Source organism: Tribolium madens, unplaced genomic scaffold (assembly GCF_015345945.1).
Source record: "Tribolium madens isolate multiple individuals breed KSU strain unplaced genomic scaffold, Tmad_KSU_1.1 Scaffold_97;HRSCAF=244;Tcas5.2_LG3a, whole genome shotgun sequence".
Taxonomy (NCBI): Eukaryota; Metazoa; Arthropoda; class Insecta; order Coleoptera; family Tenebrionidae; genus Tribolium; species Tribolium madens.
Window position 1 is genome coordinate 8324890 of NW_025401069.1, and position 15037 is coordinate 8339926.

Sequence of the window (15037 nt, forward strand, 5' to 3'; positions counted from 1 at the left end):
TGTTTTTAAAACTAAGTAGAATACAATCTTTCACCTAAAAGGTAAAATTTATTTTAATTTTACTTTTCACTGAAGATGTAATTTGGTGGGTATTATTTTTAAACATCTTTAAGAGTCTGTAGTGTGTGTAACGATTGTATGGAATAGAGGGCCAACGCTTGATGTGTGCTTTTTATTTTCAAGTGTCTAAATTCCTTGTTCTGATGGTTTGTTAGAGAAATGGATGACTCTTGTTTCGTAGCTTCGGTTACAAGTTGCGTAACAAGTTATGGATGCTTGAAAATAACATGCCATGTAGTGTTGTCTCTTTACGTTGAACGTGTGAAGAATGGATGATTTGTTACAGCTATTGTTTCTCCATACACGTGCCAGCGTTGTGGTCGATTGTACTCTGTTCAGTACACTCTCGAACGACATCTCAGATACGAGTGTGGTGTAGCTAAGCAGTTCTCGTGTGGAGTTTGTTTACGAAGATTCTCACGTAGAGATATTTTAAGAAGCCACGAAAAGAAATTTAAGCATGGCGTGGCTAATATAAGCTAAAAAAATAAGCAATTATTATCTAGTCATATGTAGTACAAAAACAATAAAACCTTTACTAAGAAAATAAGCATCAAGGTCAAATAATTACTGAATCGGTTGATGTAAAGGAATTATCGGATTGAAATGTCTGCAGCGTTTCAGTTCTGTAATTCCTTTATATTTACTGTTAAGAGGGGGTGATGGGGCTTTGCAACAATAAAAGTGATAATGTTGCATATCAATATTATGTAAATGAAATCAGGGAGCTCTTTCAACACTATTGGAGTCATGTGTCCTTCATGTGGCCGAAGATACAAGTACCGTTCTGGCTTGCTGAGACATCTTCCGGATTGCTGCTGAAAACCCTTTTCCTCTCCTACTAACACTTTCTCCATCTTTCCCTTTTTTGTTGCTGCCGCCGCCTACAGGAGCTGCAAATTTTCAAATGTAAGTTTCTACTTTTTTCTATTAATTTAACATTATTGTTTTGATTAGTTTTCATTCAATTTAATAGTTACAATTATAGTAAAATCAGTTCTTACTTTTGGTTTTTGAAAATTTGTTGAACATATATTATAAGTTAATACTGTCAACTTATACAGGTTTCTCTATTGTTACAGTTTTGTCGCATATTCACTCTGCCTCTGGTTTCTTGGATCCATCCAGTGCACGCTTATTACATTCCGATATTTTTCCTGTAGATAGTATTTTTTTAAATAAAGGTTTTTAAAAAAATATCTACAGTTTATTTCCGTAAAGTAGTATACCATTCCCGAAATAAATATGTTTTGGGCCAACGTTTCGAAATTAGGCGTCGTCAGTGTGAATAGAAATCGCTAGTACAGCAGTATTTATTTCCAGGAAGGAGATCTTGGTATCTGCAGCAAATAGGTCCAGAATCTGCAGGTGGGTTCCCTTGTGAAAACTGCGGTAAAGTCTACAAGCATCGAGGCAACATGCGCAGACATATGGTTTATGAATGTGGAAAACAAGCACGATTCCAGTGCTCTTTCTGTAATCGAAAGTTTCATCAACAGTCAAATTTAAAGAGACATTTTGAAAATAAACATTGCATGCCAAAGTTTAGCAAAAGTATTACTATATACAGAACTAGAGTTGTAAAGTAATAAAGAGATAACAAACAGTATGTGCCAATTTAGTTTTAGGCCGTGACAAAAAACGGGGCAGTTTTTTAGTTGCGTCGTATTTTTGAAGTCGAGTACAGGCTAGACATCAAAAAAAAAATAAGTGTATTTCTCATTGACAAATTTTTTACTGCCATTTAAGATTAAGTGATCTCAGAGCTAGTCAAAAATATTTATTGTGGACCGTTATAAGTAATTTTTTTATTAACATTAGGAACACGTCGAGTTTTTTGTAACAAAAACTGTTGGTGAAAACTGTAAATAATTATAAAATACGTATTAAGTACCAAATTTTGGTAGCATAGGTTTGATGTATCAACTAAAAATAAATTGTAAGTCGTCATATTTCATTTTATTTTAATACGAGTATAATAAAGCTGAGTTTAATAAACGTTCACTAACACTGTACGCCAGAAAATTCTATTAAGGTTTTTTTAGGAGCTAAAGTTAGTAATTAGTAGAAATTAGAAATAAATCGTATAAATATTGGTAAGTAACTTCTATCCATTACTAAACGTGCAGTAATACACAAATAGTGATTGTTAAGTGTATGGCGTACTGTAAATCACGTTAATGTTAAATTTGAAGTACAATTAAATATCTAAATTTTTTTTTGGGTTTTTGTAGATGTTTTTATTATAAAATTTAACATGAAGTTATGGAATAATAAAATTTTCTGCTGAAATTTAAAAAAAAAAATATAGAATTGGATTTGGAATTTCTCAGGAAATATTGTACTTTGAATAAACGTAAAACAGATAATTCATTTTTAATTAACGTTTAAATACGAAGCATCGATAAGTAATGTAAATGTAGTTATTTTGGAGGACATTACACGCATGGACGTATCAGCACGTTGAATGTAACGATAGAGCTTTAAGAACTTTCGGCTTGCACGGTAAACACATCTTTAAATTTTTAAGTGGATCTTAAAAATTTGTATTGGGGAAAACGAGAATAAACTATTTTTTTCCTTTTTTTATTTGTCATTTTCTTCATAAGAATTTATTTGGTAAGTATTACTCGTTTAGTAAAAAATTGAAGTTGGTTGAAGTTTTCTTAGAGGTTATAGTTTAACAAATTTCAATCTGAGAAAACATTGGTCTTACTTATTTTTCGATTACTTTTTTTCATTGGTAATTGATGAGGCGGTGTTTGCAACGTGTATAAGCCAACTTTCTTTTTTATATAAACGTAGTAGCTATAAATATTATTAAAATCGAATGATTGGGAAGCTGAACTTCGAAGACCATCTAACACCACTTTCTTTTATAGAAGAGAAAAATGCCGAGCAGTACATAAGGTATTTGCTGAATATCAAAAGTGATCCCACATTCTACAGTGGTGAAAGGCCTTATCAGTGTGACCGATGTTTCAAGCGATACAAACATAAACACATTCTTCGTCGTCACGTACAATTCGAATGTGGGGTTGAACCAAAATTCAGTTGTTCTATTTGTGGTCATAAATTTAAAAGAAAGTATGAGATAACTACACATCTTAAGACGAAGCATTAACAAATGACTTAACTACTTTTTACGTGTTTTGTATTTAATTTTATTGAGGCAAATAAATTGAATTCCGTATTTTTTCAATTTTTTCTTAGTTAAAAATATTGGCTGAAATAACAGCTCTTCATATATTTTGTAGGATTACTCGTATGTTCAGGATAAGTGAAGATTTGTCAGTGCAAAAAACTATTTCATAAACCAAATTCCTTTGCTAGCAGCAGGTACTTTAAGAATATTAAATTATCAAATCAAAGCCCTATTTTAATTAAAGTTTTTTATTTCAGCACATTGGCTTTCGTTAATTCATCAAAGATTTACTTGCGAGCGCTGTGGTCGTTCGTATAAACACAAAAGTAATTTGTCGAATCATAAAAGAGAGGAGTGTGGAAAACCACCATCGTATTTTTGTCCTATTTGCCAAAAGGGCTTTAAGAAGAAACAGCATATGCAGAGACATCTTACAGTTCATAGTAACATCAGTGTGCCGCCTTTTAATCAATTATATCAAAAAATGTTTAATTTGCCTATACCACCACCAAATATAGCTGTAGGCGCGCACAACAGCATACTGCCTCAGGTTAAGGATATAGAAGCAATGCCTAAAACATTAAATAATTTCTAGTGATTTCTTGAGAGAGGAATTGTAAATTGTAGCAAACACTAGAATTAAAACTTTAATATTTCTGTTGTAATTTTAATCTACGGCATACTGCAACTTATATTATTATGCAAAAAACGAGATACTAGTAATGTAAGAAGCAGAGAGTGTGCAATATTCAATGCTGATATAAATTAAAAAGCTTTGTTAAGAGCTAAATTTATAGAATTATAAATTGTGTAATAAGAAATTTGAGTGGCTCAGTACTGGAGCTTGAAATGATATAATCCGACCATTTCGTGCTCCTCTGTGCATTAAAATCTGTCTTCAATATACGAACTATAAATTATACAAGCAGTGGGTCATTCATTTCACCTCCCCTTTGTTGAGTAGTTAATGTGTTTGGCTTTGTTTGATCTTTGTTTTGAGTTTTTATGCTTGTTTTTGTTTTTAGGTTGGCCTTTTTTGTTTATTTGAAGCTTAAGTAGTGAAACCCTTCGAGTTGAGTTACTGCTAGTTCAGTGTTGTAGTTGTCACGCCTTATTGATCCATTAACCCCGTGTATTTTATGTTACAGGAATCATATTTTATGCATCTAATTTCGATGACTACAGAAATTTGAAAGTGTACAACCACGGTGTAAGGTATGGTTGTGCAAGATGCAGAAAAACATACTTACAAAAGAAAACTCTTGGACGTCATTTACGCTTTGACTGCGGACAAAGCCCTTCTTTTACTTGTCAACTATGCTCGAAAAAATTCAAACATGGCTATATACTTTTAAAGCACATGCGACTCACGCACGAAATTTTCATACAAAAACTGAGAAAAAGGCAAAAATCTATTAAGTAGAAACGTTCTAGTCATGTCATTCCAGTGCCATGTGCCTCGTTTTTACATAATTTCAGTACCTTTATTATAGGGATTTAAGTAAATTGTGTTTTATCTGGTACATCGATTATTTATGTATTTACGTAAATATAAAGCTGCTTTGGGCTTGTATTTAAGATAATTATGTCTAGTCTATAGCATTACGGAGTGAATGATTTTGTAGTATTATTTAAGTGCGAAAAGTGAAGTACCAGATAAAAATATCCTTTATAGTACCGAATCTAGTCATTTTTTTTAGTCATATGCAGTGCCATTTATTTCTTTATTTGTTTAGTATTTATAAATGATATTAAACCAAGTTAATATTTAGTTGATTCGAAATTGGAAAGAAACATTTTCGCAGTCGGAGATCTTTCCATGTTCTATCAGTTTTTCAGTATTTGTTTTAAGGCATTGGCTGTATACACTCGTCTATTTACTTAAGTCTGAAAAAAAATGTTCTAGTAGATTAGCTCTAAACAATGTACCTAATTGTAATTGTCATATGTAATAAAGTCATATATCTAAATGAAAACATTATTTTTGTTGGTTTAAGCCGCTTTTCGAAATATTTAAGATCGATTATATTAAAATAAGAAGAGTAATTTTGTTTATTGTTTTAGAACTGTACTTTTGTGAGTGCGGCCGTTATTATCGTCAAATCTACACCTTAAAACGTCATCAAAGGTACGAATGTGGAAAGTATCCAGAATTTCAATGTGAGTTATGTAAATCAAGATTTAAACATAATTTTGATTTAATAAGACATGTTAGAACAAAGCATAAATAAATTTTAATGTATTTTAAAATTGTTTTATTATTAAGAATATCACCTAGATATTGACTAGACAATGCTTGCAGGTTCTATATACCACTTTTCAAGATATTTGACTTCAGATCCAGAGGATTTGAAGAAGCTTGATTTATCTATAGACAGTAAATTGATTTTTCCTTGTCCCAATTGTCCTAAAGTATATCGAGGAAAATATACACTTTCGAGGCATTTAAGATTGGAATGTGGTAAAGTTCCAACCAACAAGTGTCAAGTATGTGGACAGCTATTTACCCACAAACACAGACTTTTAAGTCACATAAGGTCCATCCACTCAAGTTTACTTAATAAAACTACAAGTTATTCTTAATTGTAAGAAATGTATCTTTAATCTAGTCATAAAAATAAATTAAGTATTTAGTAACAGCTTGCATTATTACGGTTTGCTTGTGAGTTCAACTTGTAGTGTTGAAATGCTGTTGAAGAGACGATGTTTTTAACTTTATTTAAATGTTTTAGGTGAAGAACGGAAATGGGGTAGAAATATGAAATATCCTTTATTTCATTATTCTCAGTTTAAATGTCCGAGATGTTGTAAAATTTATCATCACAAGAAAACTTTAAGTCGACATTTAAGACAGGAATGTGGACTTGAGCCTGTTTTACAGTGTCCACATTGTCCATACAGGGCTCGTAGAGCTTACATTCTTGCTTCACATGTCAAAAATCATGTTTCTGTCTATCAAACTGTGTAAACTTAGCTCATTGTATATTTTTTGTGCCATATTATTACTTTATTTCCAAAGGTTTTGTACTAGTCGTTTATGTAAGCTAGTTAACATCACATCATTAAACTGGATTCACCAATTTTTTTGTTTCATTGTAAAATTCCTTGTGGTTATCGCTGTTAGTGTTGTTATTAAAAAGTATATTTTTTAACCATAAAACTTGCAGGGTTAATCGAGGACACTTCGCTGTTAACAAACTCTCTAGATTTTCAAGAAACTTTAGTTGAAGAAATACCATCATGGACCATTCATGTCATATACCCTGAAGATCGTACCAACGAATCACTTCTTCCAGAAGCTGATGCTTTAATATCAGTTACAGAAACAGTTGTTGAAGAAAGTCTTAAACCGCCTGAACCTCTTGAACCTGTCGAAAAAGCAAAAAAACCGACTCGCGATACTTTACCTTTTGCTGATTGTTGGACGCCAAAAGGTTATATTTGTCCTAATTGTCAGAAAGTCTACAACGCTAGAAAAAATTTGGCACGTCATGTAAATTCAGAATGTGGCAAAGAACCGCAATATTCATGCCCTTACTGCGAATACAAGAATTATCGGAGAAATGAAATTAAAAAACACGCAAAGAATAAACATCACTTATTATTTACATAAGTTGATATTGCGAATAGCTTGTAGACTACAGTAGAGTCCGATGTAAGCTTGTTATTATTCGTTGACAATCTCTACTGCTTCCAAAGAAAAGTAGATCTAGGGGTCAGACCTGACTTAGTTTAAGACTAGTTTAATGTCAAACTGCCATTCTAGATTTAATTTAATTTTGCATTTATGTAACACCACTTCCTCTATTTTTGTAGAAACACTGTTTTTGTAAATCAATTAACAGAATAAATAAATTTGTGTCAATATCTGTTTTTTTTTGCGTTTCGTGGGTTATGGGTCACATGACTGTTGTTAGGAAAAGAATAGATTTAATCTAAGATTTTGTTCTAGGACTTAAAAACAGAGTTGCTTGTCTACAATGTGGTAAAACTTATTGTACTAATAGTTCATTGAGGAGGCACATTAAATATGAATGTCAAAAAGAACCAAGGTATATGTGTCCATGGTGTTCGAAAAGGACGCATCTTAAAAGCAATCTTCTACAACATATTCGGATGGTCCATCGTTTGTCAACCAGTGAGATTGATTCAAAAATGCTAGAAATTTAATATGTAAAAAGAAAATTATCTATAATTTAATTTTCTAAATAAAACTAATATATGCAATATTAAAAAAAATCAGATTTGCTTATTAAAAGTATGCACGTAGTATCGTACCTAGTAGTTTCTGTAAGTATTAACTGTATGACTACTATTTTTGTGTATATTCGTTTATAATACTCTTTTTATTGTAGAGGGTCAGTGGTTTCCTTGCTTAAATTGTGGTAGGAAGTACACAAGACGAACAAATTTATTTCGACATATAAAAGTGGAATGTGGGAAGAGACCTTTATTTAGATGTCACCTTTGCACTGCGGAATTTAAGTATAAGCATGTTCTACAAAGACATGTGGCAAATAAACATAATTGTAACGTTTTCCAATAAATATTTAACAAAAAAGAGGATTTTTTTATACCTATTTATTTTTATTATATCTTCTGCTCAGTAACTTATAATATATTGTTTTTTTTTTTCAGTTTATAGGTGTAACTTATGTGGTAAGGAATATAAGTATCAAGCATCTTTGTATAACCACCGCAAGTATACATGTAACAAAGATCCTATTTTCTTCTGTCGAAGCTGCTCTTTTTCAACCAAATATTCGCAAGTATTGAGAAAACACTTGTGTATGAAGCACGACATAGTTGTAAATGGCTCAGAAGTAGCCAGATACATTCAAAGAGAGACAATATGATTGTATGATAGAAATAAAGCATTTTAATTGAACATTTGTTGTTTTTCTGTAACAGTTTGAGTTTCTAACCAATAACAGTTGTAGGGACTAAAAGTAAATAGTTAGGATAAGTGAGATTTGATGTCATAATCTAACATTTTTATTTTACAGGCCTTCCGGTGAAGATCGAGTTGAAAGAAGAGGAACAGGCTGTGAATTTGCTAAATCCGTGGTTTATGTGGTCAGACGATGACAAAAAGCCAAAACGCAAATCTACACCTTCTAGCAATAGAATTCGCGGACATTTTGCGTGCGTACAGTGTGGGCGCAGTTACATTCGCAAGGATTCGCTTCAACGACATTTGACTTATGAATGTGGTAAAGAGCCACAGTTTCAGTGTCCATTCTGTCCACAGAAGTGCAAAAGGAAAGCTCATAGAATCCGGCATATTACCAGAGCTCATAAAGACAAAATAGGGATTTTGGAAGAGAACAATCCTGACCTTAAGATAATAAAAACGGAATAGATTGAATTTTGCACTGCCAAGTTTTTTCTTTTGGGTTTGAAGGGAGTTATCACTAAGTCATGATATTTTATGACGTAACATTTATTTTATATTTAGCTTATAATTTATTTTTTGTTTATTTAACCATTTACCTATTTAGTGTATTGTGCCGAGTTGCTTGTTTAGGGCTTCGAGTTTAGTTATTTTCGTGTAAGTTAAGTATTCATCGTAGTTTTGTTTTAATTTTTTTCTTAATTTGTACCACTAGTGCGAAGGTTTTGAACAGATTCCAATCGGATATGTCAGCTAGTCTAATATTTTTACATCACACCCAATAATAGTATTATATTTTTTGTAAAGGCCTTGTATATGGTGGCGGTATGAGCTTTTTAAATACAAAGTTTCAAATTATTTTTGTTTCTTTTCCTCTTGGATCCTTACACCACCATATAACTCGTATCTTTTGTATATAATTTTCACGTTTCTCTGTGTTTTAATTGTTTTGTCCTAACATTTTTTTCTTTTTCAGCACAAGATTTGCGTGTTTCTCGTCCTTGGGAGCGCTGGCCATCGCATCTTGCCCTACCTATGATGCTAATGCGTGAAAGCATGAAAAAGTCGATGATTCAATCGGTAAATCGGTCTTCTCTCGATTTAAGCACCTCATCTCCTAAGTCTAGGAATCGAACTAGTTTAGATGGTACCGGTTTTGATTGCTCAGTTTGCGGTAGGATATATAAATTGAAAAGTTCTTTACGTAATCATCAAAAGTGGGAGTGCGGAAAAGAGCCGCAGTTCAAGTGCCCTTATTGCGTCTATAAAGCCAAGCAGAAGATGCACATGGCGAGGCACATGGAACGCATGCACAGAGAGGTCGATTACTCTTCGGTTAAAACCGAAATTGCTGTTAAAAGTGAGAGCGGAGACGCTGAATGACTTAAAAAGTAACTCATCGACTCAAACCCCAGTTACTCCATAAACATACGCGCCATGTTATTTTGTTAACTAGAATACTCCTCAACACGTTCCTATATCAACGTAATAACAGTAATTAAACTTTCACTATGCTGCCTTATTCCCTGACGCTACAATTGCGATTAGGTGGAAACATTTTGTGATACTTGAAAAATCCGACAATATTCAAGACTGCGCTGTTACACATCACTTTTTTGGATTACGTTTTACCGTTCCTATGAATTTTCGATGATATTTTGGCGTTTTTTAGTATTTTGTAATTATTTTGTGAAAAGAATATTTATATGTGATAAAAATGATAAAATATGCTCTTTACGATGATATTTTTATGTGAATAGTTTACCTAAATGAAGTGCCTCACATAGTTAAATGTTCCTTGAAGTGTATCTCTAGATATAAGTTACCTTTATCTTTTTTACACAATTTTGTGAAAATATTTTTATATATAATACGATCAAGTTGTTATTTTTGTGTATTTTGCTTTTAAGGTTATTTGTTTAGTTAGGTGCTTTTGCATTATTTTTTTTAATTATTGTGTTAGCCAGGTGCAAGGAAAATTGACCGAGATTTGATCAGCTTGTAAAATATTCTATTTTATTCCTATTTGACAATCCGGTTTTTCTTTTCCGCTTTAAACTATTTTATATCGGTTAAATTATGCATTTTAAGCCGATGATAAGGTCATATCAATTTTGCTTTTTATTTTAAGGCAGCTTGTATTATAAAAATATATAATTGAGAAAAAAAAATGTATATTTCCATTTAAAACATGCTTTATTATTGTTAGGTGTTTAGTTTGTAAGTAAATTTATTTAATTTTATGCGTATGAAAGGTGATGGGATATATTTTCCAGAAGACGTACTACACAAAAATATGCCCAAGCCAATTTTTTACTATAATACTCAACAGAAAAATGTGATTTTTTTACCATTATTGTAATAGTTTATAGTTCCTTTACACTGTCACATATCAATAATTTTGTCTTTAAACCAGAATTGTTAATTTTCCTATTCAACTTTTTTGCTTTTTTGTTTGTTTTATTTTTACTTATACATGCTTTTAGGTAGCGGTAGATACTACAATAAAGAATTTAAATAAAACATTTTCGTCCTTAATTTTGTTTCAGCTTTACGACTGTGATTTAAATATTTCATTAAATGAAGTATTACAGTTTTCTCTGTTTATAATATCTGTCTATATTTTATTGCAATACTACTGCTTTAGTGCCATGTTCAGAAAACCATCTGCAGGTATATTTGGTCTTTCTTTTTTTTTGTCTGAATTTGACTGATTGTTTTTATTTTAGATGGGAAAATCGACTATCAGTGCAGCTATTGTGGGAAGTCGTACCAACATCGTTCAAATTTATTCAGACATGTTCGCTATTATTGCAGGAAGGAAAGATCATTTTCTTGTCCTTACTGTACCTACGCAGGCTTCCAAAAGGTTCACCTTATATCACATATGTCTAGAAGACATAGAACAGAACTTATAAACTGAATTTACTGTATGTGATCTTAAATAAACAAAGAAAACTTTAATCTTCTGTTTGCTGTTTTTTTACATTGTTTTTTGGCATAATTCTGAAATATTTGTCTTCTAGGTCAAGCCAAAATCTCAACAGGAGCAACTAAACCTTACATTAAAATTTTGGCGGTTGAGGACTTGAAAAATGACACCATAGTAGCTAACATAAAAAAGGAACTAAGTCCTCATATTCTGTTTGGAAAGAAGGACCAACCAAAACTTAAGAAAATTCTAATTGAAGAAATCAATCTGAAAGAAGTAAAGGTGGAAAAGGTTGAAGAATCGGCCTCTAAAGAAAAGAAGAAATTTCCGAAAATCCAAAAATTGTCTGTGGAAAGAATGAAACGGTTTCTGGCGATGAGTCAGGAGACGATGCCTCCACCTTTGAAAAAAACATTTGCCTGTGAAAGAGACATTTCGTTAATAAAATTTCCTGTTGATACTTTGCGTTGTCAGCATTGCGAACTTTTATACGAAAGAGCTAAACATTCTGAACATCTCTCCCAATGCAAGAAACTACCACCGAAGGTTAAATTTGGATGTACTTCTTGCCCGTTTGTTAATGCCAGCATAGCGGAAGTACAAAATCACATAAAGTCTATACATCGGACTTAATTAATATTATTTGTTGTATTGACATTAAAGCTTTTATTTGAATAAAGATGATTCTAGCCTTAAATTTAATGGTAGACAGTATTTATATACATATGTTTTAGTTGTAGTTTGTTTTTAGTTTTGTGCATGGTTGGAGTTGTAGCTTTTCTTTTATTTTCGTTTGCGTTATTGTTGTTGTGATTTCAGATGGTTATTTATCAGATCAGGAAAATAGAAAAATAAGAAAGCCGAAAAAGCATCAGTTATGGGACAACATGGATGTTTCGGCTTTGAGCGAGCTTTTTATGTGTACCAAATGCACCAAAACTTATCGGCTGAAACATTCTTTGACACGTCATATTCGTTTTGAGTGTGGGAAGGAGCCCATGTATGCTTGTAGCTTTTGTCCTAGACGATTTAAGCACAAGTACGACTTGAAAGTTCACGAGAAGTCCAGACATTTACAAAATTCCATTCAAGCGTCTTTGCCTGCTGATACTTTAAAACTTTCACCAAAGTAATTGAACTGACAATGCAACTCTGTACAACTTTTTGAGACTGATTTTTTTAATTTAGGTTGAATTTCAGTATTGTAGTTTAATTTTTGAGAATGTTCTTTTTTTTTAAATAAATTTTCGTGAATAATTATTTGTGAGTTTTGAATGCCTTTGGTTAAAAAAAAGAACAAGATGATAGTTAGTATTTATTTTCCTTGTAGGTTACCACTTCTGTCCTCAATGCGACAAAGTCTACCTCAGACCTGATTCTCTTCGACGCCATTTACGAAATGAATGTAATAAAAGTGGAAGATTTAAATGTCCGTTGTGTCATCGGTTTTTCAAACATCGATTCAACATGAGAAGCCATCTTAGAAAACAGCACTCAGTAATAGAATAAATGTTTTTATTATAATCTGTTTCTTATTTTACTTTTTCCCGACATGTTATGTAATGTTTTGAGGTAATGATTAGTGTTAATTTGTTTTCAGCAATGTGATTTTTTAGGTTTTGAAGTAATGTATGGTTGTCCAAGATGCAATAAGCTTTACAAGTACAAGCGCAATTTAAGTGTTCATCTTAAAAATGAATGTGGAAAAGAGCCAAAATTCCGGTGTCCCTACTGTTTACACAGATCACATAGAAAATACAATTTAAATTTACATATAAGCAATATACATAATATCGATGGAGAACATTAATTGCTATAAATAAACATGTGATTTTTTACATTGAGTTTTATTTATTTTATAGAAATTTGTTTTTCATTCAGTTTTGTGTTAGAAAACTTGATTGTTTCAGATGGCAGAGTTACTTGTGTCAAGTGTAACAAGTCGTACAAAAACATCAATTCTTTATTCAGTCATCAGCACCAAGACTGTGGCAAATCAGCTAAATATAAATGTCCTTTCTGCTCAATTGCCTCTAAGAGAAAATATGATCTAAAGAAACATATTTTACGACAACACGGAAACATTTCCGATGATACATCTTACATCGAACTGATTGATAAGATGTGATTTTGTTTATGTATTTGTTAATAGGTTTTATTGTAACTTTGTGACTTTCTTCTTTTTTCAGATATAAGACTTCCTTGTCCGAAATGTGGCAAGTTTTACAAAAATAGAAATTCTTTATCGACACATTTGTCGAGGGATTGTGGCAAAAATAAAGAGTTTTCATGCGATTTGTGTACCGAGGAGTTTCGTAGAAAGGAACATCTACGTAGTCACTATGTGCGAAAACACGGAAGAATTCTTAAAATTGTTAAGAAACCAGTATTTACCTCGTATGCTATTCATTAAATTTGTAATTTCGACTTAAGCTTTAATGTCGCTTTTAACTATTGTGATAATAAAAAAAAAATAAAACTTTTTTTTTTACAGTAATTTCGCGCCACTGGCATTAGATAATTTTTTAATATCCTATTTCAGGTGCAGGGGTACCATGTACCAAATGTGGAAAAATCTACAAGAATAAAAAGAGTCTTCAATCTCATTTATCTAAAGATTGTGGAAAAGAGAAACACTTTGAATGTCATTTGTGTTCTACTCAATTTAAACGAAAGCAACACTTGAAGGATCACATCAGTTTTATTCATGTGAAGAAGAGACTTCTTGAATAATGTATTTTTTGTATAAATTAAAGGATTTTTTTTGTATTTATTGACTTATTGTTTTCTCAATTTCTTCTTACCTTATATGTATTAATGTAATTTGTAAAATTTGTGTTTTAATTATTTTAGGAGTGCAGTGTCCTCAGTGTTACAAATTCTACAAAAACCAAAATTGCCTCAATGCTCACATGTACCAGGATTGTGGTAAAGCTAAAAGGTTTCAATGTCAGTATTGCACCCTGCAGTTCAAGCGAAGACAACAACTTAAGACACATACAATGATTCATTTCAGAAAAACAATTAAAAAAAACTTTTAAAGGTTTTCCTAATAATAAGTACTACATATTTAATAATTTTTTAATAAATGATTTTTTGTTTTATATTTTTGTGTTTTTTTTATCTCTGTGCGTAAGAGTTTTCACATGATTTAACAATCTTTTATTATTATTTTTATTTGTAAAATTTGTGTTTTAATTATTCTAGGAGTGCAGTGCCCTCAATGTTACAAATTCTACAAAAACCAAAATTGTCTCAAAGCTCACATGTACCAGGATTGTGGTAAAGCCAAAAGGTTTCAGTGCCAGTATTGCACCTTGCAGTTCAAGCGAAGACAACAACTTAAGACACACACAATGATTCATTTCAGGAAAGCAATTAAAAAAAACTTTTAAAGGTTAATAATACATACTTATTTAATAATTTTTTAAATAAATAATTTTTTGTTTTATATTTTTGTATTTTTCTCCACCTGTGTGCGTAAGAGTTTTCACATTTAATAATCTTTTATTTAGTTATTTTTTTTACTTGTTTTAGATGTTTCGCATGGTCCTTTACCTTGTCCAAAATGTGGCAAATGGTATAAAAACCAGCATTGCCTCACTTCACATATGTCGCAAGACTGTGGAAAAGTCGCCAAGTTTCAATGTTCAATCTGTTACAGCAGGTTTAAAAGAAAGTACAACCTCAAGACGCACTTTATATCTGTACACAAAACCTGAGGAAATAAAGACTCTAGAAATACTTTTATTTTATTTTTGTATACCTTGTTTGAAGTGCTTGATTGAATGTTTTTGAAAGTATTGTATGATTTCACTTGTGATTTTTTAATTAGCTTCCACATTTGGTTGTAGGTGGAATGTGTTGTCCAGGATGTAAAAAATTCTATAAAAATTCATCAAGCTTGTCGGCACATCGATCACAGGACTGTGGAAAAGGTGCTCAGTATCAGTGTTCTCTATGTTCGAATAAATTCACAAGAAAATATAGTTTGAAGATGCATCTG

At 31.7% G+C, this 15037-nt stretch overlaps 1 protein-coding gene across 50 annotated transcripts in view; it reads left to right on the plus strand.

Moving 5' to 3' along the window:
- Positions 1-15037, plus strand: part of LOC123015162 (longitudinals lacking protein, isoforms A/B/D/L) — a 68867-nt gene that overhangs the window by 3978 nt on the left and 49852 nt on the right. The window contains exon 5 of one of the 50 annotated variants that reach the window (XM_044414740.1): positions 14239-14441. The exons of 40 other annotated variants lie outside the window; for them this stretch is intronic. In XM_044414740.1, coding sequence (XP_044270675.1) covers positions 14239-14426 — 188 coding nt within the window. In that variant the 3' untranslated portion in view covers positions 14427-14441. Of the gene's footprint in view, positions 1-346; positions 608-1383; positions 2011-2942; positions 3200-3462; positions 3928-6372; positions 7071-7157; positions 7391-8211; positions 8958-9075; positions 10598-11125; positions 11729-14238; positions 14442-15037 lie in introns of those variants that run through there. 9 more of the 50 variants (XM_044414693.1, XM_044414696.1, XM_044414698.1 and 6 more) reach the window with 9 other exon arrangements.